The following is a 26401-nucleotide window of genomic DNA, read 5'->3' on the forward strand; positions in this document are numbered from 1 at the left end:
TACCTTGCTCTTCTCCTCCATGCGTGCTGCCTGTCTGCAAGGTGGATGCCAGATTGAAGAACCTGTGTAAAAAAAAGATTAAACCATACAATCACACAGTGTTGCAGTGATTATTAAAGATGATTCATCCCTGCACACCATTATTGTTTTTTATTAATTTGCACTTTTAATCTTTAATCAACGACATAAAGCTCCTCTCCCCCTCTCAACAACAACTTTTCACCACATGATGTCAGCAACAAAAAAGAGGTAGGCCTATAGTGACTGTCCAATGGCCAAGCATTTTTTGCCCTTCCCTCCAGGCCCAACTTACAACAAACCAATCAAAAAGGGAAGAGCAAAATATTGCCCCATCTTACATTTTTTTCTAACTTCAGAAGCCGTTTCACTCGGATACACGTCACGATACAGAAAATAAGTCAATCGAAACTTCTGTGTCATGGTGACTTTTAGAGAGCCAAATACATTAAAATAAAGACATACAATTTTCTTACATTTTCCTGTGGTGTTATCCCATTTAAACTCTCATGCACAAACTAGCACGATCAATCATTCCTTGTGGTATATGAGTCAGCAGTCTTTTATTTTAGTCCAATCGAGATAATTTACTCATTCTAAAAGCAAAACCTTGTCGATGTCCAATAAATATCCTCTGAAACACTGCAGTGCACTTAGTAAATCGTTGGGTGCAGTCTCAGGAGACACTGAATTATTTTAACTTTCTAGGTGCCACACAAGAAAAATATACATTTAAGTGATATTTAAGTTACCTTGAAGGTACATCTCTTCCCCTTCCCCAAACATCTGATCACAGCGTGCACATCTGGCACATGTGGGATGGTAGTGCTTCTCTCCAGCCTGCAAAATATAATTACTGCCTTGATACCAATGCTGAATATGTAGTAGCGTCGTTTGAACAGCAGGGGGAGCACAGACAGAGCCAATGCTCTCATATTTTACTTCTGGTGGGAATCAAAAAATCTTTAAAATGTCATATGACTGGATTTTTTTATATTTTTAATTATTTAATTATATTTTTATTATTATTTTTCACTCATATACAAAGACAACTCTGTAATGTAATAATGAATCATTGTTTACAGATATACACAAATCTGTGAGGAAAATCATGTGTTCCATATTCACATAAATTAATTTAATATTTTATGGTTTCCTCGTAAGGTCAGCCACATTTTATAAGGCTTTGATATTTTACAATCTGAAATCTTCAGCATGATCTGCCACAATACCTTTTATTCTAAATGTAATTTCACATCCATTCAATGGACAATCCATGCAGTTCCTCCTTCCTTAAGTTCCACCCTCTACATAGACATCGTCTTTGAACACATTAAAAGTCTTACCACTCTAAATGTCATGACATTTCAGCCTCAGGTACGAGTAACACAAAAGTCTTAGAAATAATTCTGAGCTGCTAGAACAAATACAAAAGATGGTACAGGGTTATTTAACTGTACTATATAGTATTTGACTATACTTAGTTTAACTATTCAAAACCATAAAATAAAATGACCTATGATTTCCCCAATACCCCTAGACAGCATGTCTTATATCTTATATCTGCTTTGTGTTTCTCAAAGTTCATTATCAGGCTGCAGACTGATAATGAGTCTCACTACAGGATGATTAATATCGGCAAAAGGTCCATGCAACTCAAAAGACAGAGACACTATGTCACTTCCTGAAATATCACATCACATGGAGGCTTGATCTAATTTTGGCAGTGCAATTGGGACAGAGTCCCCGTAGCAACAGCGTGCCACTCCTGACAAAGCCCTGGCATAAACGCACATGCACATATACACACATTCTATAAAGCTTTGAGAAGCTCCTAGATACACAAGAAATAATTTGCATGTGAGTAAAAGAGAACAAAACAAGTGAGAGGTAGAAATTAGGCAATAGGAGAGGATATAATGTTCTATACTGTAATTATGCCTCATCAGTGAGGTTGTGAACACCCACAATCCTCTGCACCCACTGTCCCCCAGTTTGTAACCTCTCATTACAAACTCAGCCAATGCGTGATGAAATACGTAGAACCAGTTATTTGGTGCACGGATTACATCAACATGAAACACCATTTGTAACTCATTTCACTTGTGTAAAGTGACACATTGTATGAGAATAGAATATTGAGCAAAGAAAAGTTCCTTCAGGTAAGAACTAGCATGCAATAATGAACGTGTATAAAGAAAGTAAAAGAATCTTGTTATTAAAAGTCTAAATACAATCTAACTAGTATTAAGATTACTACACACAAACCTCAAGCACTTTTCCGGTAATGTATTTCTTGCAGGTTTCACACTGGATGCCAAACATTGCATGGTAGTCTGCTTCACAGTAAGGAATACCATCCCTGCATAACATCAAGACACATTAAAAGTCAATTTACTGGAATCAAAGATGACAAGATTGTGTCAAACATCTTGTTTACCCTCTGGCCCTGATTTCACCCAATAATGCCGAGTCAAACCATGCTTCAGCAGGCTTGCATTGGGTTTCCATGTTTTATGGGGACTTTACATAGATAAAATAACTATAGATTTGAATTAAAACTCAAAATGTAAATAAATACATGTTTTAAATGAATACTAAATAAATTCTTAAATATTATATACCATTACACTACACTATTCTATTCATTATAATTTATAAATATTATCTTCTAATATTAACATTAATATGTTTTTTGTAAACTGAAAAAATGAAAACATGAGAATAGCAGCAACATCTTCTATAATAAACATAGAAAATGATGACTTGGCATCCCGATACTGTTCTTCAGCTGGTATTGAACCATAAGACATAACCAAGCACTTATCAACACATTTATGCACATAGTAAAACTAGGACTGACTTGCTGATATACTCTGCATTAAGCACTTTATTGCACACTTTGCATTTGAAGCAGCCAAGGTGCCAGTGCTTGTCCAACGCCACCAGAGACTGTTCATTTTCAAACTCCTTTCCACACCCACAGCAATCTGCAGAGATAGAGAATGTGTAGAAACAGTGTATTTCTTTTGTAATGAAGAGGTTTCATTGCTAGCATTTAGAAAGAAGAATCACATGAACAGGACAGATAAGAGCAGGAAAACAGAGAACTCACTGTGCACAGCTTGCAGGGGTGCCTTGCTGTTGACTGGTACGGGCTGAGTGCATTTCTCACAAATACACTCTTTCCCATTAAACGTCACACGGCCCCCGGCTGGAAACGGCTGTCTGTCAGAAACACACACACACAACTGTCAGCTCATCACAAGTCAGTTACATAGAAGTATGGACTTTGAACAAGATACATCATCCACTTTAACTAAAACTTTAAAAAAATGAAAGGTGTCATATGGTGCGAATACATATGACCCCTTTAAGAAAGGATGAAACACCAAAACATTATTCAAAGTTAAATATTACATAAATGTTACAGATATATTTATATTATAAGTAAATTAAAAGCATGAAACAACATTAGGGTGACTATTTGTTTTTGTGAAAACTGTTCCTTTTAATTTTCTATTATTTTCTTGCACTTAATAATAAATCCAAGAAAAACCCATCTTTGGCTTTGAGCATCAGGCCATCATTGGTCTGGATTGAAGGCACAGGTCCAGTCGTCTCTCTGGCTGACATTCAGCACGAGAGCTGTTGATCTCACGGTATGTTGATTAACCAACGGAAGAGTGAAGCACACTCTTTACTTTTGATAATACACAAGGAGAAGAATAAGTCTACATAAATGCTGGATCCAAACTCCTAAGACCACCGGCAAAAGTTTTTTCATTTTTAAACTCATAAACAAATTTAAACAAATTTTATTCTTATCATAACTGTTGAAGTATTAAAGTTAAACAACTTTGAATATAAAGCATATATCTAATTCTAAAATGAACCGACGTGCTTCATTGGTAAAAAAGGAATTTGACCTTCTGTACAAAACATTCTTTCAACTTCACAAATTTGCTTACATTTGGCAACCTTAAAGCAGTGCAAAAGTTCATATCTATTTTACACTGTTTAAAATGTTATGACTATTGAACCATTAATATAGGCTAAAGTAAACATATAATGCTAACTGCAAACATTTTAAATCATCTCTTCCGAAACCTCGGATGTCCAAATGTACTTTTTTCAGGAAATGAAAAAGAAAACACTGCAATCTTTAATGATTAAATACTGTGTTGTCAAAGTTGACAAGCACTTTTTAATACTTTTAACAGTCAGATATTTACAAAACCCTGTGACAAACATAAAGGGAGACCAATAATAATGATTCATTGCAAAAAAATTGTGAAATATGGAGATACAAGTTTCAGAAGGAAGGCAGCGAAATATAACATCATTCATTTTTGTTTGATAATGCTTAAATGAAGATGTTGTTCGTTCTTTTCACCATAGCTTACTTCTGAAGTTGTGTTTATACTGTGGTCCTAAACATAAAAAAATTAAGCAGATCATTTTTGACTGTGTTCCAGTTTATGTTGTGGTCTCACCCTCCAATAGACCTGGGTCATCACACAAAGTCCTGGCATACTTGGACTAATTTAGCTGATCAAAATATGACCCACTGTGTCAGTTAAAAGGCATGCAGTCTATGAAGTGTGAATTCAGTCATAGCGCCAGAGAGACTGTGAGATTTGCAACAAGTACGTACTGAATGCATTCTGTGTTTAAACTCATACAAACGCAGATCTTATTGTAAATACTGCAATAAGTCTAAATAACACAGCATGCGTGTTTGCACTGAAAACACAACAAAACAAAAGCATTTAAGCACCTGGTTAAACTGGATTTAAGGTGGTAAGTGAAAAAGAAGCAGATTTTTGTGCCAAAATGTCTAGCGACTGTCTCGTCATTTATAAAATGTAATAGGAGAAACTGGATAGAGTCAACCTGAATAACTACTAGTGAGATATTTACGATGTGATCTAAGATCCAGTGGCACCCAAGAGATCAGATCGGGTACACCATGTGCAAAAAAACACGGGCATCGCTATGGAAATATAGGAGTGCCTCATGGTGAGCAACATGTCACATGCACACACACACAGCATCCATTCAGAGACTAAGGGTCACCCTACACCACTCTGAAAATAAGTGGCCTGGGAGCAGAACGTACACTTAACATTCTTACTAAGAGTTGATGGGTCTCCTTTCCTTGCTCTGCCAGAGGAACAAGACTTCCCCATAAAACTCACTCACACATTCTGAGGCAGAGGATTTTGAAGTAGTGCAAAAGGGTATGCTGCCACACAAGCTATCATGAATGCACACACAGACTTTTCTTGGCTAACTACAGTCTTTATCTCAGATATGGACTGATCTTCATTCTATTATATCACTTTTAAGTGCACAAATGCCTTAAATATACCTACAAATGTATTGAAAGCTAATAATAAGTCTGGTCACTGTTGTCATACTTTTCATATTCCAAAGAATCAAATGTGTTTGTCTTACTTGCAGGCGGCACAGACAAAGCAACGAGGGTGGTAAGTCTTGCCCAGGGCGGATACAACTTCCCCTTCAATAAAGTCTTCGCAACTGAAGCAGCGGGTCCCATAGAGACGCTGATAATCCAAAGTGCAGATATACTCGCCCTGTCGCACGAAAAAGCCTCCCTGAGCCAAGTCACAACCACAAACTGCAGAGAAAAAAAAGAAGAGTTACAGCGTCATTGGCAATAAACTTTTATCAAGCCAGAAACATCCAATGACAACATTCACTAAAATGATTTAATATATACAGCTGTGTAAAAAAGAAGCAATTCCCCATTTGAATTTAAACAGCATTTCGAGATGTATAATGTATATTCTCATCCAGTGTCTGTTGAATTTCAACGTGAAAGACTGACAGCATGACCAGCCACATAAAAACTGTTCTAAAAATCGAGGTTATCACATAAAAAATAACATTTTAAACATTTCTTAAGTACATTAAAAAGGTGTATGAACCTGCTTTCTTTGCATTATTTGAGGTCTGAAAAAACACTGTTCTGTTATTTCTTCTGTTATGTTTTAAGTTTCTGCGTATAAATGCAAATAGAAACAACAGTTTTATTTGAGATTTGGGAAAAATATTGTTAGTTGTTTACAAAATAAAACAAATATCATAATTTTACCAAAACACATACCCAGAAATAGTAAATTCAGAAAAACTGAATTGAAAATTAAATAGTCTATACATTTTTTTCCATGGTGGTATGTTTAACATATCTCAAAATTCAGTAATTCAGGTTAGGTTCATGGTGCTTCAGTGTGTGGTAACTGTACTGTGAGTCAGCTGATCAAGTGAATAATCCTCAAATAAGACAGTTATTTTCAGTAAAAACAGATAATGACAACCACAAAACAGTAGTCAAATCACATTTAACACACAGTTTTGGTGTGTGTATTTGTTAGTGAGAGATTCTTGTGTGTGTCCAATCATTATCGCCACACCATGACTTCATCAAGAGCATAGAGGACGGAGATGGGAAGGGGCATGAGTGAACTGATTAACACAAAAATGAAACTTGCACAAATGTTCCTCCCTCCTTCCTGTTCTCACAGCCCTTTTCCATTTAAACAGGAACCACGCAAGAAGACAATGCACACACAGAAATGCTCCGATGACATCATCCTCCGATCCATTTTCCACCTTCTCTGAGGTAAAGGATAAACTGTGGAATGTCCTTCTCTCCCATGCTTTTATTTTTTATTCAGAGCTGAGACGATAAAATGTAATACTGCAGATAAGAGCATGTTCTAGGAAAACACTAAGATACACAGCAAGAGAGATTTTTACCCAAGTCTCAAGTCTGAGACAAATACAACCACGTACGCACACACAATTGATTGTAATGCAATGTTCACAGCGCATAGTAAAACAATAACATAGGAATGTTGTTTTGGGAAATGGCAGACATTTTTCCATGGCTGCTGAGGTGCGATTGGTTGGTGTGTTAAATGATTATAGTCAGTTGCAAGAGATGCTTCTAGCAAATATGATTAGCACACTTTACCTTAACTAGAGATGAAACATTCACCTTATACATTTCACAGAGACTTTTATCCTAAACGACAATCCAAAATTCGCTAACCGACATACTTATAACTGCACCAAATAATGTGACAAAAACCCCAGTGATAAGAAGTCATCTATGCTGGCGTGGTATGGTATATTTAGTTTAGCTGTAGATTGTAAACAACACCTAGAAAGAGGGGTAAGGAATGATTCCAATGATGCCACTCATCACATACATGCTGAGCTCTAACCATCAGCCTATAGAAAGCTAGGATCCCAACAAGTCATAATGATTCTCAATTTTGTTATTCAAGGGATGTTTTTTATCCAAAACAACACGCTCTATAACAATTACAGGAAGTGTCTGTTCTGAGCAACATTGGGTTAGGTGCTCCTAAGGGACACACTATCAGCACCCTGGGAATAAAACCTCAACATTTTAGCTTTCACTTTGGTAGCTCCATGTCAAACCTACTGAAGGGGGGTTCAAAAGTAAGGTGTGTGTGATTAAACACAAAACTTGACTGTGAATATGATTTTGATATCGTAAAAAATTATACAAGCATCGCTTAACAGCAATAAAACATGGGAAAAGGATGGTGTACAGAGATGTAGTAAACAAGCCAAATTGGGAGGGTCAGTGGAGTGATGTTGTACTTGAAATCAGATCGACTGGATGGATGGTCTTATCTCTGAAACCTAAACTTGGGTAGCAATACAAGAAGCACATCTAAACATGCTCTTACATTTCAGTGCAAGATTATAAAACATGTTCCAATGAGGCTTGCAGGTGGCGGTCTAAAGTCATTTCTTGACACATTCTTGGCCAATTTCTGTTATAAAATATTGCTGCTGTCCTTCTGAAACCTTGTATCTTCTTATTTCATGGATTTTTTTATAAATCATTATTATTAGTCATCATTTATGTTTGTCACTGGGTTTTGGAAAAATCTAACAATAAAGAGTATTAGAAAGTGCTTGTCAACTTTGACAACAAAGTATTTAATCATTTAAAAAATACAATGTTTTATTTTCTCATTTTCTGAAAAAGCATGTTTAGACATCCAAGGTTTTGGAAGGACAATATACTTGAATGCCCTTATTATTTTTCTTATCATAATATATTGATAAATATCATAATGTTATTTATAAATAATAATAAAAATAATAATCTTGATGCCAGATTAACAGTTTCCTTTCTATAATCAAACATAATTAGCACTGTATCCTATGATGTTTATCTCTCTCGAAAACATCATTTTACAACAAATAAACTCTGATCCTGATCATGTCACATAAAATTTGCACATTGGTTTACACATTTATAGATATGAAAGAGAGCATTTCATAAAAATAAAATAAAAAAAATAAATAATGATGATAAAAAAGCCATGTTGTAAATATGTTGATAATATTGTACAAATTAATTGTGTACTGTTTGTTTGTTTGGGTGTTTTTGTGCCTTAAGTCATGCCTTTTCTTCTTCTCTGAGTAATACTGAGACAATGAACCTCTCATCTATTGCCTGATGAACAGAAAAACACCTGCATCGTCATCACCTCCATCGGGATCACATGTAACACCCAGCTGTGACATTCACCTTGATAGTCCTGGTCCTTCAATTGCCTACAGCACACACAGTTCTGTCTCTTATGACTGTGGGAAAACACACTGACTCATTAACTCATTCATAATCATAGTGTGTAGTAATGTAATAAAAGGAAGACAGACATGTAACAACATGGCTATCTACATGGCACAGGGATTCAAGCACAAGGAATATCCATTCCAAAACACAGTACATGAAAGGTCTGGGCTACTGGCCAAACAGGACTGGGCAGTGAATATAAACTGAGAAATTGCAAAAAAAAGCAAACCGACACCCACAAACTTCACAAGAAAAACCTATAGACCACTTTAGTCATAAGCTAAAACAGAGTTACAAGGATGTGTGTAGTTAGACAACAGCTCATCACACTTTATGAGTTATTATAAAATGCATACTTTCCATATTGGATGCTGATTGGGTGGATCTTTGTCTATATATGTTAGTGTTGTTACATAGATTATTTGTTTAACCCTCATATGATCCTTCTCTGTCTATGTCTGTATTATTTTTATACAATATGTTATGTAAAATTTGCGCTTAAGATCAGCTTTAGGCTGTGAAAGATTAAAAAACAATACCCATTTATTATCTGTGTGTGTGGAACAGAAGACAGGTGATTGAGAGTGTGTATTGTCAGACATTTAAGGTTGTGCCGTGGCACCAGCATAGCCAAGAACACATGTTATAAAAATGGGAGAAATCGAAGACTGTCATTTAATTACATACAGTACATTTTGAAAGACAAAAATTCTCAATGTACTATTAGTGGGACAGTTAGTTATTAGTGGAACATAATGGATATATTTCCCCTATGGGTACGAGAAAATGGGAACTAAATAAAGTGTGTCATTTATTAAATCTGGCCATTTATACTGCAGGGTTCTTTATGAGGTCAAAAGTAAAACTACAGAGGGAAACTCTGAACACTTAACATGGCTTTCTGCACATAAACACATTGTGCTTTGTACTTCAGTTGGAAACAATTTATTGTTTGCGTGTCATTCAGATGCGGCCGGCATGATTTAATTTAACTGTGAAATATATACTTGAGGGTAAAAACTGAAAACTACTGAAACGAAATAAGTAAATTACATGCTTGTTTATACTTGTTTATATACTAGCTGTATATATACTTACACTGCTATATGTAAGCAGGTCTTTGCATATTTTGGCCTATAAGCAAAGGTTTCCTTGCCAAATACAAAATGTGCCAAAGTGCCAATAACAAATACGTGAATAATATGGATAATATATGCAAAAATAAAGCATACATCTGTCTAATATGTCTTTTTGTAGTAACTTTATATTAGTCATTGAGTCAATAAAAGTGTAATTTTGTAGTAACTAAATTATTATGTTTTTATGTATTCTATTATTCTAAAATGTGGACAAAATATTAAAAAAGGATAAGTAAATGAACCCAAACTTTAAAGAGTATAATATATGTCCTAATGATATGCACTGACATGCACACATATGGTACAAGCAGTGTATTAGCAGTATTTTAATAGTATACAATGTATACTACACTACAACATTACTTTCTGATATCACCTCTTAGAAAAGTCTTATGACATATAAACATACAAATACACGTGATCATTTACATTAAGTCATTTAGCAGACGCTTTTGTCCTAAGCGACTTACAAACAATAAAGCAATTGGAACAATATACTGTAAGGACAATAAAAAGCCTAAATGCAGTAAAACTGGTCTCATAAAGCCTACCACAGAATACAAAGCTAAAGTTAAAAAAAGGTTTAAGGATAGAAAGAGTTGAGATGAGATAGAAGTCAGAAATAATCGGCCAGGTGCTGACGGAAGAGATGTGTTTTCAGCCGATTCTTAAAGATGGTTACAAAATCTGCTAATCTTGTAGCAGCGGGTAGATCATTTCACAATTGTGGAACAGATCCAGAGGTTAAATTAACATTAAATGTAGTGTACGTATATATAAGCCTTTATATGTACACTAAGGTTGCTTGTGATTCACATGCATGGCAGATGAGCTCTGGACCAGGCTGCTTTTATAAGTGCTTAAAAAAAATATAGTTTTACTCTTCAAAGAAATTCAGAAACTCTTTCTTAGAATTTAAAGTAGATAATCTCATCGTTTCCTCCAGATGAGGTTTCCAAATTCAAGAGTGTGCTGTGTGCATGTGGATAGTTTGCGGATGTGTTTCTGCGTGTTGAATAATCAAAATATCACTAAGGGATTCAGGCAAACAAAAGACAGCTGTGTAGAGTGTTTTCAGCAGGGTGTAGGCCACATATTTTAGGAGGGGGGAGCACACAAGCAGAACATGTATGTTTTAGGTCTTCAAATAACTGATATTTGATATGCAAAGCTTTACCGCTATTCAGTTTGACCAATCAAATGGATATATTTATACGATGCAAGATTCAGGTGACAGTTCAGTTATGTACCAAAAGTCCATTAAGTTGTCTTTAAAGGAGCAATATGGAGATTTTAGAGGCATCTAGTGGCGAGGTTGTGAATTGCACTCCACTCCATCCCTCCCTTTCAAAGCACTACAGTGGCTGCACAGAACTAAGAGTTTTCGGTTCTTTGACGAAGAAGATAATGTCATTATAAAAAACATGCTCTGTAGAGCAGTTTGTCAGTTTAGGGCTATTGTAGAAACAAATGAGAATATTGACTGAGAAACTGAGGAAAACATGGCTTGTAAACCTGAACCTGTGGTTGTAAGTAGACGAGCCGGATGACTTTCTAAAATGCTTAACAAGGTTTAACACAGTGGTGAAGTCTAGTTTTTTGTAGTGAGTATACTCTGATCTCCAGCCTACTCACCCGTCCCAGATCGGCAACCAATGAGCACCACCACAGACTACACTCACGAATGCATAGAGTATGCCTCTATATATAATCTATGGCATTCTGAAAGATTTATTGCAAGCAAGATTGGCAGCTGGGGGGATTTGCTGTTTTTTTAATCACTGTTTAACTTACCCAGTTACAAGTTACATTTAGCATTAGCCTTCTATTATTTTTTCAGCAGGGCAACCAGCATAATGTAAAGAATATCCTGTGAAAGTATACTCTTTAGATTTTAAAGGGGTAGTGCAACGGTGTGTCATGCATTCTGATTTCTTTACAGTGTTAAACATGATGTCTTCTCATGCTTAACATGGTCAACTTGTCAAAAGACGATGTTTATGTAGTATTTCTGTGCTCGATACACTCCCCCAGTGTTTGTACAGGTTTTCGAAAGTTTTTTTCGAAAATGAAAAATCGTAACGTAACAACTTTTCTTAGTCTCTTATTGGACAATTGTCCCGGAAAAGCTCGCGGCACGCCCACGCATCAACCATGGAGAGCGGGAGAAGGAGCATGCGCACATGTCACTTTCACTTGTGTGCAGGAGAGAGAGAGCACTATGTTTGCGAAGTTGAGCTGTGTTGTTTGTTTGCTGCATTTGGTTGATGAATGCTATATAAGCGGTGGATATAACGCTGGATTTGGAGACCGTTTGAAACCGATAGATGGAGCGGCGGTCCAAGCACTAAACGACTCTGGACTTGAACCGCACGCGGTAAGTGAAACACGTGGTTTAGTTCCGCCCCCTCCCCCCACACGCGTCACATGTTTTTGGTAATAATCGTACAGCTGTATCTGTCTCTTATAAATGTGATCAAACTAAAGACTCTGTGGATATTTTAAGTGTGCGATACTATTCTGTAAATCCTCAAGATTAACGTTTCTGTCAAGCCTTGTCATAAACACTAAAAAACAGGATTTTGAAAAGTGAGTTGGACATGTTCCCTCTATACCCAGTGGAAATTACGCCCCTGGTTGATGATAACAACAGGTACTTGGGGCATACCATGAGAGCAACAAAACCAACTGAATTAATTGAATTAAGTTAGTTTAAAGTATCATGACTGTTGCATTATTAGCAACTTATATAAAACGTTTAACTGAAGAAAAAAAACATTGGCAATGTGTTGTTTCAACATAATTTGATAATGTTTGTCTACAAATCACCATATGGGCTTCATTGGAACGAGGTACAAAGGAATTACCATGGTCAATGTCAAAAATATAGCAGAAGCTCTGCATTTTTTTAAAGCATATTTTCAGTAAGTGATTTATTAGAATGTTTTATCCTAGTCTCACATATTTGGAACAGGTTTTGGGCGTGCTCAGACCAGACTTCATGGAGAAATGATCTCCCCACTATTTTAAATATTATCACAATGTTGTCATGGTGTGCAGGCAACAAATACAGGCGGTTCTGTTCCCCACGAGTCCCTGCCTTTCTCCAGACCTCCATACGAAGGCTCCAAAACATCTTTGACTGAAGCAATATCATCTGGTTTGTTTGATGTTTTACATAACAAATGAGTTGAAGGGGGTGTGACGGCACACTGAGGGATGGAAAGACACATCCACACTTCCTGTAAAAACACACACAGACACACTCGCACAATGTTCCTCCAATAATTGGGCATTATAAAGCTAATTATTTATGTTAGTACAGCTTTAGAATGTGACTAAACTGCAAGCCTGTTGTGTTATGTTCTTCTAATCTCAACATTTGTATAATTTTATCAAATATATCTTGGAACAATTTTAGGTGCCCCAACGGTTTAAGAGGCCCCATATAATTCCAGTAGGATGTAAGTGAGAAAGATTGACCATGTGTTATACGTTATAAAAAAATCCACAAAGAACTCTACATGATGTAAGTAGTTCAATACTTCAATCTATATTTTCTAAGAAATGTGATTTTATCATACAAGTCATATCATCCGTAACAGCTAGTAGGAAATTTCAGAAATAGCAGACATGCCCTGTTTAGCCCTGTTACGAATATAACATTACAGTCCAATTAAATCAGCATTTTCTGAGATCACCCCATTGTGTGCTTGACATTCCAATCATGTATTGCAATCAAACTAAGAAGATTTTGAGGAAATATAGATGTCTTGAAATGTGCATTCATTTGTTTTTGTCAGCGCAGTAATGCGGTATATGAGTGCACCAGACCGCCTAAGACAGCACCGTAGAAGTTTTTAGTGTGACTCATGAGAAATCCATAATACAGATCACATTAAACCTGTACTGACATTGCAAAGCACTCAAGCTCCATTTTTTCATGTATGCGTGATTCTAAAACAATGCAGTATATTTATAGACACAGATTCTTTGGTGTAAAATGAGTTTGAGCCATATAGGTTGACCCACAGACTGTTGCTGTTTCAGCTCTGCTCCTGCAATGCGTTGTAAATGCTCTCTAACCTGTTTACATCGGCGATGGAAAAAAATAACGTGCTGCTAACATGCACTCAGTTAACATGCAGCTCACATGTGCATTGAGAAACTGGCTTCAGCAAAGCTGGAACTGCCCATGTTTGTATCTATGTTCTTAAATAGACTACATTAGCTGACGCGAACAAGTGTAATGGACTAATTCATTTTTTGTTATTATTACTTAAACAAAAAAAACCAACAGCAGTTCGATTGATATTACTTGGAATGCACAACAAAAATCATCCTTAAAAACAGAGTTCAGTTTTTGCTAATGAACTCTTCATATGCTATTTATATGCTATTGTTTAAGATGAGTGGGACTTTAATAATATGTAACGCTATAGAAGAACTTGTTAGGTGCCTGCCGAAAACCATGTTCCCACATCGATGTCCCCAAGTAAGCTGCCTTACTTCAAGCTAATCTTTAAATATTGTAAATATATATGACAGAGTCTACTTTACTCTGCATTTACCCCGTCATATATCTTTATCTTTCACTAATATAAGATCCTAAGATCACACAAAATAATTTTAAATGAAAGGAAAGTTAATCTCAAAATCAAAATTGTGTTATTTTTAATCACCCACATGACGTTAAACATGTGTTAAGACCTCCCAGTGTCTTCGGAACACAAATAAAGATATTTTAGGTGACATGCAAGAGATTTCCAAGCCTCCTCATAGACATCATGGTTATAGTTGTTGTCAAGGTCCATAAAAGTACTAAAGACATCATTAAATTGGTCCATCTGCTCATAGTGGCTCAATTGAATTTTTTTGAAGCGACGACAATACTTAATGTGTGAAAAACAAACCAAAATAGCGACTTTAATCGATATATTCTCCTCTGTCTTGTCAGTCTATGGTGTGCATTCACAAGAGCACTTCGACTCACATGTTGAACGTCATCTGGGTGAGTAAAAAAAGAACACAAGTTTGATCACTTTTAAAACTTTTCCTTTCTGGAAAGTTGGATTTATCTTAAATCGCCCTCTGATACATACATTTCAAAACATAACATGACAACAAACAACCTGAAACTACAAAAATACACAGCCACATTAACAAAATGAAGGTGTTCCAGAACCCTCTGTTCTAGCCTTAACAAGTCTGCATTAAATCCAAAATCCTTACTAAAATCGCCCTAAACCGTGACGTAAATACGGACAATAAGAGTTAGAAGTCATTCGACGTAGAAAACACACTGACTGGCTCTGTGTCAAGAATAAATTAAGAAGCTCATATTGTCTGAACCCAGAGGTCACCTAGCAACTGCTGTCTGTCTTTACAACACTATCAAGCTGAAATCAGCCGGTGGGAGTTACACACAACCAAACAAACACATTAACACACTTACAGACAAAACAGGAACCAGCCGTCCCCTCCTTGTCATTAACTTTAGCTAACTTGTTGAAATCACATAGCAAACCGATAAAACAGTCACTTATATGTTGTTATGCGGTAAGAATTTGCACCCCACCCTTCACGACCACAACAAATGATTGGGTTTATTAGTCTGACACCAGTGCTGTGCCTGACAATACAGTCCTAGTGTTTACTCTCCTGAGATTTGACATTGTCATCACCTTTGTTCAAGATTCCAGCCGTAAAATGAATTATAAAAGTGTCAGCAAACACAATATGAATGCAGATGAATGGACTGGTCTTGATGCGTTACCTTTGCAAACAAAGCACTTGATGTGGAAGTGTTTGTTCTGCACTCGGAGGACTTCGCCTTTGCACGGTTTGCCACAGTTCTGACATGGGGTGGGGCCGCTCTGCCGTGTGACCTTCTGCTGGTCAAGGGGACTCTGAACAGCCTGCTGGTGAAACGCTGTGGAGAGAGAGAGAGAGAAGGTGTCAGATTCATACAGAGGAATTCGCACACACACATATACTGTATATATACATTATATTAAAACTGTGAAATCTCTAAATGGGTAAGGTTATAACTACATCATATATTACAAGTCTAAGTGTTCTAAGCAAAACATGTCACTTCTAATTTCAAATTTGAACTTTCACCCTTTTAACTACTGAGAACAACAACGCTGTTCGCACGATCCTCACAGGATGTTCACAAAAGACGTGAATGACGCCAGAAGTCTCTTTTGTCATATCTTTAATCCGTCGTTTGCGGCTGTTGTAGCCAGCCTTCACACCTACTCCATTACAAAGGCATGCAAACTTTTCATAATACAGCCCAAGACACAGCTTGAGAAAAACCTGCAACTTCACGTTTTAAAAGGGAGGGTAAAACTGGTTTCTGTTGGACATTCCATTATGAAGTTTGATTTACACAACAGGTGTATACGATGTTAATAGTTCATGGTATTAAGTGCAACCACATAGAGAAATACGTTTTCGCTTGTTCTCGCTTGGTCATTTAAACTGTCAAGATCCACAACAGAACAGCAGAAGATACAGATGATGCTAACCTGTCCTGTTCCATTCATCCAGCATTACACATAAACAATTGACGCAAATGTGCTACACTCTCTCTGTAAACACACACAACACCGACATGTTTTTATAGGCCCGTTGAGAGAACTTGGTAGTTCTAGAAAAGCATGCAGGGAATGTTTAAGGCTCCTTTGAAGCTAAAACTATTTCCTCCTCTATCTGGCAGAGTTGTTCGAAACCTGCACTATAATCCAACCTTAAAAAACACACAATGGCCGTCGCCACTCTAAAGGCAGTAAATCAATGTGGAGACAGGCTGCTTCCACAGCTTAGTTCAGATGAGGTAAAACATTTAGCAGATGGACAATTCCAGCGTTATGGATGTGATGTTTTCAGGCAAAACTTAATCTAAAATTCTAAGTTCTCTGAGAATGTTTTTTTACCAATATATTGAATTATAAGTATTTATTTTATTAAACCCCTGATGATAGAATCCAGACATACGAAAAATATCAATCTATCTATGCACACATTTTCTATCTTAAAAGAGAGAAACATTAATGAGTTATGGAGGTGACAAAAAAGGACACACCTTTTTGTGGAACAACATTGTAGGATTTCTGTGAATTAAAATGTATAAACCAACAAATGGAGAAAGGATGCCTCTTCACAGACCACAAATAGTTCAATAGTAATTTTCATTAAAATAATAAAGGAGGAATATGAGGAATATGGACTGTTATGGATGACAGTTCCACTATGAATGTTACAATTCAATTACCTGACTATGAACAACTATTTGGAAACTTTAATAAAGACTTCACGTGGGTATTTAAACCACCAAATATTGAAATCTGAGTTATAAGTGTTGTGAAAACCTTTGGTAAAAACATCTTAACATATTAAGGTCGACATTTGCATGGAATTGCCCACATGATTATGCTATGAGGTTACAGTCATGTGAGACTAGTATTTTCATAAACAGTACAGTGAATGTAACCCACTGCCTTCAGATAGTTTGAGGAAAGCTTGATAGGTGCTCTAAAGGTGTTTGGCAGTGTAAAGAAAAGAATGCTTGAAGGGCCATCAAACCTCAAAGAGATCCAGGTTCACTATAAGACAACACTGCAGTACTGTTATCAGTTTCTATAAGCAAAAACAAAGACAGACCAACGGTGACAAGACCAGTAGACTCATCTATGATGCTTTTCTTACTTGGTAAGATATTTTGGTATTTTATTTGATGACATTTTAACAGATGGACAAGCAGGCATTGCTTGCCTGTTCAAACAAATAATTTTCTTAGGTTTATGATTATAGTTTATGTAATTTTATAGGCCTAATCACAATCTTTCCGATAAGCTTCAAACAAAGGTTGAATCACTGAGTCTCGCATAAAATACGAAATAAAAACAATCCACTTCATCTTTTAATCATGAGCCAAAGATCTGTGGTTAGGAAATGGAGGAATAAATAATGAAGCCGTACTGTAGTAGTAAGTTCCCTATCACTCTCTTAACCTGTTTGGTTCATGCTTTAGATGTCCACGTCATTTATCAACAGATCCCCTACGATTCGGACTAACTAAAGGTCAATGGAAGGGAGGGGTTTGTTCTAACAGTCCCTAAACATACACACACACACTACCTTTTGCGTTTGTAGAGACAGTATCATTCATCTTTAAATGAATGACGGTTTGCCATAAATAGAGCATCCCGTGGGGATTCCATCATGCCCTGCTACATTCTGCTTGAGGTCCATGTGAATGCTTGACATGTCTGTGTGTTAAAGCATCTCGGATTTCAACCCCAAATACCTTCATTTGACCACATCATTTGAAATTCCACGTTTTTGCAATTAAGCAGATATTGGGGTGAAATTGTCATATAGGAATTCTCATTAATGCTTAAACATTCAAACCAAGCAAGTTCTGTTAGTTATAAGTTAGTTATAAGACCCCTGGTGTCTCGAATATCACACAGGGGTGCATATCAAAGCTGTTTGTCATTCCCTGTACACAAAACGGTGACGTTTGCATTTGCACCTGTGTGCATTCATCTACTGTTCACTACACCTTAACTGAAGCATACAAGTCAATCCTTCTATTTGACCTCAATGTGAACTGATAGTTCTGCTGACATCTCTCAAAAAGATGGCAAGAGCCAATGAACAGCATACAGAGGGCAAGAATGAGAACAAATTTAGAAAGAAAAGTTAAACAAATCGAGAGAAATAGTTAAATGAATGCAACAAAGATTCTAGAACAACCTGTTCAAATACAACATACCATATGTTAGTATGTGGGCACCCTAACAACACACCCACAGCTGTATGTGTAGCTGTATCAGGATAAGGTTGATTTAAATGTTGGAATATAATATAGTTTCATCCCATTCAGTCACAAGAGCATCAGTGAAGTCAGACACTTGTGTTTAGTGATGAGGTCTGACTCAGTTGGCGATCATCCCAAAGGTTTTCAGTAGGGTTCATGTGCAGTTTTCATGTAGGCCAGACAAAAAATGGTGAAAGCACACTGTTGGGTTGTCGAAAATGCTTCATTTTAAGCCAATGCTTGGGTGTAGCTAAAATAGTAGGGAGATACCTTCACATGGAGACATAATAATAATAATTCAAAGAAACAATGACACCATCACTGCACCAACACAACAGTAATTACTCAAAAAGCCAAGTCGAGTTGGAAATGTGTAAAAGAATATCCAGAGGAACCAAAAACATACATTATATCATTCCAGCATGCAGCTCTTTGTAATTATCTGTCAGGAAATGTCTACAACAATGTCACAGCGATCCGTAAAGACTTTTTTCTGTCTGGAGATTTTCACAAAAATAAACAATGATTGTAGCTAAAGTTGTTAAAGGGAAAGTTCACTCAAATTTTCAGTTCTGTGACATCGATATATTATATATATATAACAATATATTTTGGGTTTTTCTTGTTCTGTTGAACACAAAATGAGATATTTTGAAGAATATAGGACCACAAACAGTTCTGGGGTACCATTTACTTCTTCCTACTATGGTAGTCAATAATGTCACAGAATTGAAAATTGTTAACATTCTTCCAAAACTCTTTCTCTGTGATCATCAAAACAAAGGTACAGTCATGAAATGACATGAGGGTGAGCAAATGATAACAGAACTTTCATGCTTGGGTGAACTATCACGTTAATCCATCATCAGTACAACGGCGAGGGAAAAAATCATGCCCAATGAAAAGATGATGGGCACGCAGATCCTCAACCATGGCAGGCCGATTAAAGAATTTTGATGCAAATTACACAGTCGTAAGCATGGAGTGCCCATTTCGGGGGCAATCAGAATTAAGTCTATTTCACCAACCTTCTGTCTGGGAGGACTAAAACAGGAAGTACAGTAATGGATTCAGAGCACTCAATCTAAGCCACCCTTGGTGGAAGTGTAAAGGCGAGCTGAACAACAAGACACAATGCTGCGTGTTATATCTGCGCACTTATGTTTATTGATCTTCCAGTTTTGCACTTTGAAACAACATTATCCTCTGTGTGCATTCAAATGTACCTCGGAGGCACCGTTCAATTGTGCACAGTAGAAATTAAACTTTAAAAATCCATTCATGACAGTTTAAATCGGCTTAGAGCCAGAAAACTATTAGATGTCGTATTTCATTTCTCTGTCACATCTGTTGTCCTGCATTAGAGAAGGCAGAACGGTCCGTGCTGAGAGGCATTTCAGCAGCTACTGAGACTTCCAGCAGATATATCATGAATTGGATGTGTTTACCCATGTGGATGTGTGACAGCAAGACGATCTTATTTGTGATCTCCCTGCCTCTGAAAACTCAGCCAAAGACTTATTTTGTGATTTACTGTTTTCTACCAAAAAGCATCATAATGTAAAGAACACTGTGGAAAAATAACTTTGATATATTTTATATTGTCTGTCTGAAGCCATGTCAAAGACTCAAATCTATAATGACTGAAATCAAACTTTAATGCTTATTATCTCATAATTTATTTTGGGACTTCACATACAGGGTGACAATATTACATTTCTGACTGACATGTCAACAACAAGGGCAAAAGTCTGGAGATGCTTGCCTGTTTGAAAAATTCGTTTCTGTTAGTTTTGGCTAAATAAAAGAAACAAATTCTACCAACAGCCTTGTTTTTATTTCTACGGCATCACGCTCATAAATTAAACCCTAATGTACTGTAATTTATAACGGATGATATTTATTAAAAAGTATACTTCATGCATCATTCAAAAGCAATTAACTAGCTATTACAGCCAGATGTCATTGTTTATAGAAACATGGCAATTAAAACAGCTGACACATGCTTTTAACCTCAAGACCAACCGTGCAAACTGCAAACTAATATCACATTTTTAATCGTCACCCAAGGAAAAAGAATATGTCACAAGCACAAACGTCGTCAATACTGTGGTCCAAACAGACAGATTGCATGTATGCTCCCTGTGCGCGACAGTGTGTCTTTCTGCCAGAATATTAGTGTGGCTGTTGTTGAATTGATAAACAACCATAATAATGTTTGCTTCTGTGCCTTAACTAACAAAAGGCAAAATCACCAAAATCATCCTATTTTAAGATACGAATTACAATGACAGACATCAAATATGCAAGTTGCAATTGCGATTCCTCATAAAGTTAGGAAAATGAATCGTGGTTTTACAATAGTAAAACTGTATTAACCATGATATTTAGGCGGATTATTATTATATTATTGATTAGTATCACAGTTCACTATAAATATAAACTATGTTACAGTGTAACAATGGTACGTATAGATTCTCTATAAATGGCATAAACTAATATGTAGCAAAAACATGGATCATTTTCAAACAACACCGAAAATACTATTGCAAATTGATCATATTACACCATTACAATGTAACCACTGACAAAAGCCGTCATAATCAAATCTACGAACATTAACCCGTTACCTTTCTCTCCAGGCATCGTATCGCGAAATGAATGTCGCTGTCGTCTGTTCTGAAGATGTCGACTGATGTGAAAACTCTCTGAATAGATATCCGATAGTGTTTCAGTGAAGGGTCCGATTCATGTTACGGTTGAGCTCCTCTCGCTGAGAGCGACGGAGAAATACAGTACAGATGCAGCGCGCTCGCGCCCGTGTGTCAGAGATCCTACAGGAATGAGCGGCAGCGGGTCATATGATTCCCGCTTCAATGTCTCACGCTCGTGCCACTGCAACAGTCTATTATAAATAGGAGTCTCGATCAAAAACATGACACCCCTGCCCAAATATCCGAGGGCGTTCACCGTATTTTCTCTGTGTGAGGAGCGCGGCAGGATCGCGGAGTCCAGTTCGGAAATAGTCGGATTCATGCATATGGAAAAAGAGCATCAACGTACAAAATGTATTATATTGATTTAAATGTGTCCTGGAAAACGGTTTTGTTTTATAAAAGCATATTTCGTTTTATTTGTTACTGTATCAAATGCATGATTGTTGCATGATGCTCATATTACAGGAAGACTAATGATTAAAAGGTCTTTGCATGTCAAATGAAAAACGTTCAAGAGATCATGAATGTCTTGTTTTGAGATTTCGTTAAACTGTTTTCTTCAACTTTCCAATTTTCTTTGTGGTTGTTTGAACATCTGTAAAAACAGTTACGAGATTTACATGTTGTCATCAGACGTTCACACTTGAGCGCTGATTCTCTAATGAAAGTTATGAAATATGAACGGCCCTATTACAGGTCAAGGAGGTATTCATGAGCCGCAGAACATTTCACACACCCAGTCAATTTCATAAATGCATTTATAATGGTTTGAAGAGGTTAGCAGTGCCAATTTTCACTTGAAAAGCCCATTAAGGTCACTTTGGTTCTCAGTAGCACACATCACTCTTTGAAGTCCAATCAAAGAACAATAAAATGTCATAATTGTCTCTCGCTCTCTTTCGCATGACCTTCATGAGTCTTTAATAATGATCAGGCATGTGGACAGTCAGCTAGCACCTATCTGAAGGCTTTGCGTGATCCATTTTTCTCATTAAACTAAACTTACAAAAGGGTGGATAATTTTTTTTCTCTCAAAATGCTTAAAAAACACGAGACTTTCACATGGAATGCGAGTACAAATAAATAATCAACTTATACGTATTTCACTGCGGTTTGTCAAATGTTCTACTGTATATTCCCTGCTGTATGCATCGAGTTTCAGTTTGTGTCACAACCATTAAACTTTGTTGTTAAGCAACTGCTAAAAATGTGCCGGCAAACAACGGAAAAAAATATGATGAAAGAGCCATTGTTCTGAAGTGAGAGATGGGAAGAGAGTAAAAGAGAGCCAAGCTTGGCTTTCAAAGAAAACACAGTGCATAATTTCCTCTGTTTGAATCTGAAAGATAGAGAACATGTGCCAGACTAATCTAAACTCATTTTGCTGTCCATATGGATGATTTAATATTCAAGTTTTGACACCTTATGGGTCTTGTCCTCTCTGCATGTACCGACATCTGCTTTTACAACTTTGCGTGCAGAAATATATAGAGCATATTTTCAGGGTATTTATTAACTACTATATATGTCACTTGAATTGAGACACACATTAGGAATGAGCTTATGTTCTCTCATGCTCTGTAGGTAACACACTAAAGTGAGCTGACACAGCACATACTGGCCTGCACTCTTCACCGTCCAAGAAAGCGTACACACACACGGAAACGCTTTTTCTCAGTGATCTGTCAGCCACTATCAAAAAGCTCAAATTCTCACTCTGAATTTCTGATCTTAACACCCAAGTCCTTGAACATTATTACCTATATTTCATGATATATCCTCTTCGGTGGGCCTTTGATGAGCTCTCTTTGGAGAGCGGCTGGGAAAGAGTAGTGATAACACTGTGATATGTACGCTGCTCACTCTGCACAAGATTCAAGTAATGAATAATTTATGTTATAAACGTTCTCTACTCTCACTATGTAACCGGAGACTCATTTAAAGCACAGCGGTGGTGCTCAGGTGTCCAATCTCAGCGCTCTCTTAAACACACACACAGTTATGGGTGAGAACCAGACTGGATCATGTAAAGCCATGCAAGACCATGAGACACATATATACTGTATATACTGTATTTACTGTACTGTAAGGGATGAGTATGTTATAGTGCTATGTCAAATTAACGTTAGATGTCTCCGAAATGTCTTTAAAATGTTAAATGTAATTTGAAATAAAGCCATGATTTATAACATTCTATGAATGATGGTTGAATCATTTTGTTTAGGAAGTTTCACTGATGTTCATCAAAACATAAAGATAATGAAAAAAGCTCCCTTTGCTTATTTACAGCTTCTAAGTTTAGAACACTGATGGCCATAACTCCAGACCTGACCTATCAGTTTAACACAAGGATGCTACATTCTGGATGTGTTCCAATAGCCTCAGCTCTTTTCTAGGTCCCATGGCAGGATGAGAGCAATGATGGGAAGACCTTCATGACACTCTGCTGTTACATTCCCTTTCCAGACAAAAGATACTACACATCAATGGTATTTTAGGTAACAGCTTACATCACTTTGAAGACTATACTGTGACAGTTCAAACCGTTTGGATGTTTCAGTCATTCTTTTACTCTCCTCGTGTTACTTGCTTAATGTTTAGATTCAGACTAGCTAGCCGCCTGGCAGTCTTTATATACATGTATATTTAGATCAATTGTATTATTTCTTATGATCATTCGGTTCGTGCAAATAGTTGATGAGTAAATTAACTGACACAAGAGTGCCTTACTCAGATACCTTCTGTATGCAACGTCACGTGACATAAAAAGATCGCAGCAAAACACTCAAGCATCATGAGGAGCATGTACAGGCTGGTACATTTATAAAAACAAGACAAAGTACTCCTTTATTATTTGGAGAGTTTAAAGAAACTACCAGGGGAGAATATGCACACAGTCACAAATATGGGTATGAAAGCAGGTCATAAACAAAGACCTTATTTTCTCTGCACGCTACTCACGGTTAAAATACTGATCAGTACTGTCTTTCTGCCGTGATCATTCGTTTAATGCTATTAGAAAAATATTGTTGATGTAGGTAAAGTATGTAGACAGTATCTATGAATGTGTAAATTATAGGAACAAAAGCATATTGTATGAATGAGACTGCTGTCTGAATGCTTTCTGTCTTGAGACCTGTTAGACTTGTGGCTATAAAGAAAAATGTTCTGGGTTGCTCTGGAAGAATATCTAGAATTTGTTTGTTGAATAAAAAATATACCAGAAAAGTTTGAAGGTTAAATAATCTTTAACTAGTGTAAAATAGGCTTGGTACATGGTTTGAATTAATTTTTATATAAAAGCAGTTGTCCACTTTTTGCCTTTTGTTTCTGTCTTAGGCAATGTGTTACATTAAATCTAGATACTGTATATTGGCCAATTTATCAGTTACCAGCTTCCAATGTTAAAGGATCATCGGTTATCGGTCAAAAACGTACATATTGGTGCATCCCTAAAAAACACCCAGCAACTTAAGCTACAGGGTTGATGCACACGTCAAAGATAAAGATTTCAAACATTTATTTATACTGCATATTGTAACCGCTCATCGTGCAGTTACTATGGTACTATGGAATATTATTCGTTTAGTCTCACTTTCTGGAGATCATAACCATAGATACACCTTCAAATCACCAAAGCAATCTTCAGACTCATCTGAAAGATGAGTTTGCCTTAGTATGCCATATTACAGACTATTGCTATTTAAACCTAAACAAAAGCAACCTTAAATTATATTATTTTTAGGCAACTCATCATGGCTCATAGTCAGTGGGTAAGTTGGAGGCCATTTCAGTACTTTTAAAACCAGGAGAAAGAAAATTTCACAAGACCACTCTAGATTTCAGGACAAATTGCTAGTGCCTCTCTCACACGCAGCAGCAGTAATATCATCATCAGCCTTTTCTCTAATTCCAACATCTGTGAAATCATATATTCAGTTAAAGTCTCTGTCAACTGGTGGGACAAAAGCCAAATAATCTGTGAAAAAAGTGGCAATAACCACATACATGACTAAAAACAGCACAATAAACAGGTTTGTTAACTTTTGGAGAGGGAAAAACTAAAAAAGATTTAAATAACAGTTTTAATCATGCCTTAATGCTAAAGATTTACATATATGCATTTGGCAGATGCATTTATCCAAAGCAATTTACATTGTATTATAATGTAAAATTATAAATAATTTTTATAATCCTTTTTCAATCCTTAAACCCTAAATATGATTAAGAATAAATTGGCAATCTGAAAATCAAAACATTTTTCAATCGATAACCATTGATAGTGCCCACCAGAGTGTATTGTGCAGGGATTTATTTGCCTTATAAATTCTAAAGAGCAAGTAAAGTGGTAACTCATCTACCAAATGTAAAATTTCTACGTAATTTGGGACATGAATTGAACCTACTATGGAACCTCTGTTGATAAAACAGAGCCAGACAAAGTACAGCACTCTACACTGTAAAAATGTGCCTCAAATATCCCGTTGTGTACTCAAAGAACCTTAAACTGTATTTCAAGTGATTCAAAATGCACAACAGGCGGGAATAGTTAATAACGGATGTTTCCTCGACGTAACAACCTCTCTGTATGACTGTCCCCTTATAGGTGGGTGAAGTAAAAAAATATATATATATACAAATCAAACTTTATACTATTTATATACATGCATTCTCTGACACTGTTTTTTGCTGTTTAAAGTCCCAGTGAAATTAAAAATATTGCAGCTTTTATTGTAAATAGCTTATCAATGTGGGTAATTTTCATTTTACAATTCATCTAAAATAAAAGCAACTTAAAAGTATATTTTACACATGCAATCAATTTGCACTGAATAGCGCAAGCCACGCCCATTCATTTTCTCCTTTGAAATTCCTTTTCAATGGGAAATGTGTCCGAATACGGAAGTAAAAACAGTCGCAGCTCACAGGGACACTGTTTTTATCTCTTTTCCTCAGAACTTTCAATATTTTGGGCAGCAAAAATGTCAATATTATATTTATTAAGATATTGCACATAATTACTTTTTCTTATATTATATAT

General features: G+C 36.4%; 1 protein-coding gene across 1 annotated transcript in view; it reads right to left on the minus strand.

Annotated features, from left to right (window-relative positions):
• ablim2 (actin binding LIM protein family, member 2) overlaps positions 1 to 26401 on the minus strand; it is a 43832-nt gene that overhangs the window by 15813 nt on the left and 1618 nt on the right. Inside the window, 7 exon segments of the mRNA XM_079476039.1 lie at positions 4 to 62; positions 771 to 858; positions 2287 to 2380; positions 2882 to 3008; positions 3134 to 3246; positions 5479 to 5662; positions 15587 to 15742. Of these exon segments, the coding sequence (XP_079332165.1) occupies positions 4 to 62; positions 771 to 858; positions 2287 to 2380; positions 2882 to 3008; positions 3134 to 3246; positions 5479 to 5662; positions 15587 to 15742 (821 nt within the window).

This window comes from Barbatula barbatula (genome assembly GCF_947034865.1).
Source record: "Barbatula barbatula genome assembly, chromosome: 16".
Taxonomy (NCBI): domain Eukaryota; kingdom Metazoa; phylum Chordata; class Actinopteri; order Cypriniformes; family Nemacheilidae; genus Barbatula; species Barbatula barbatula.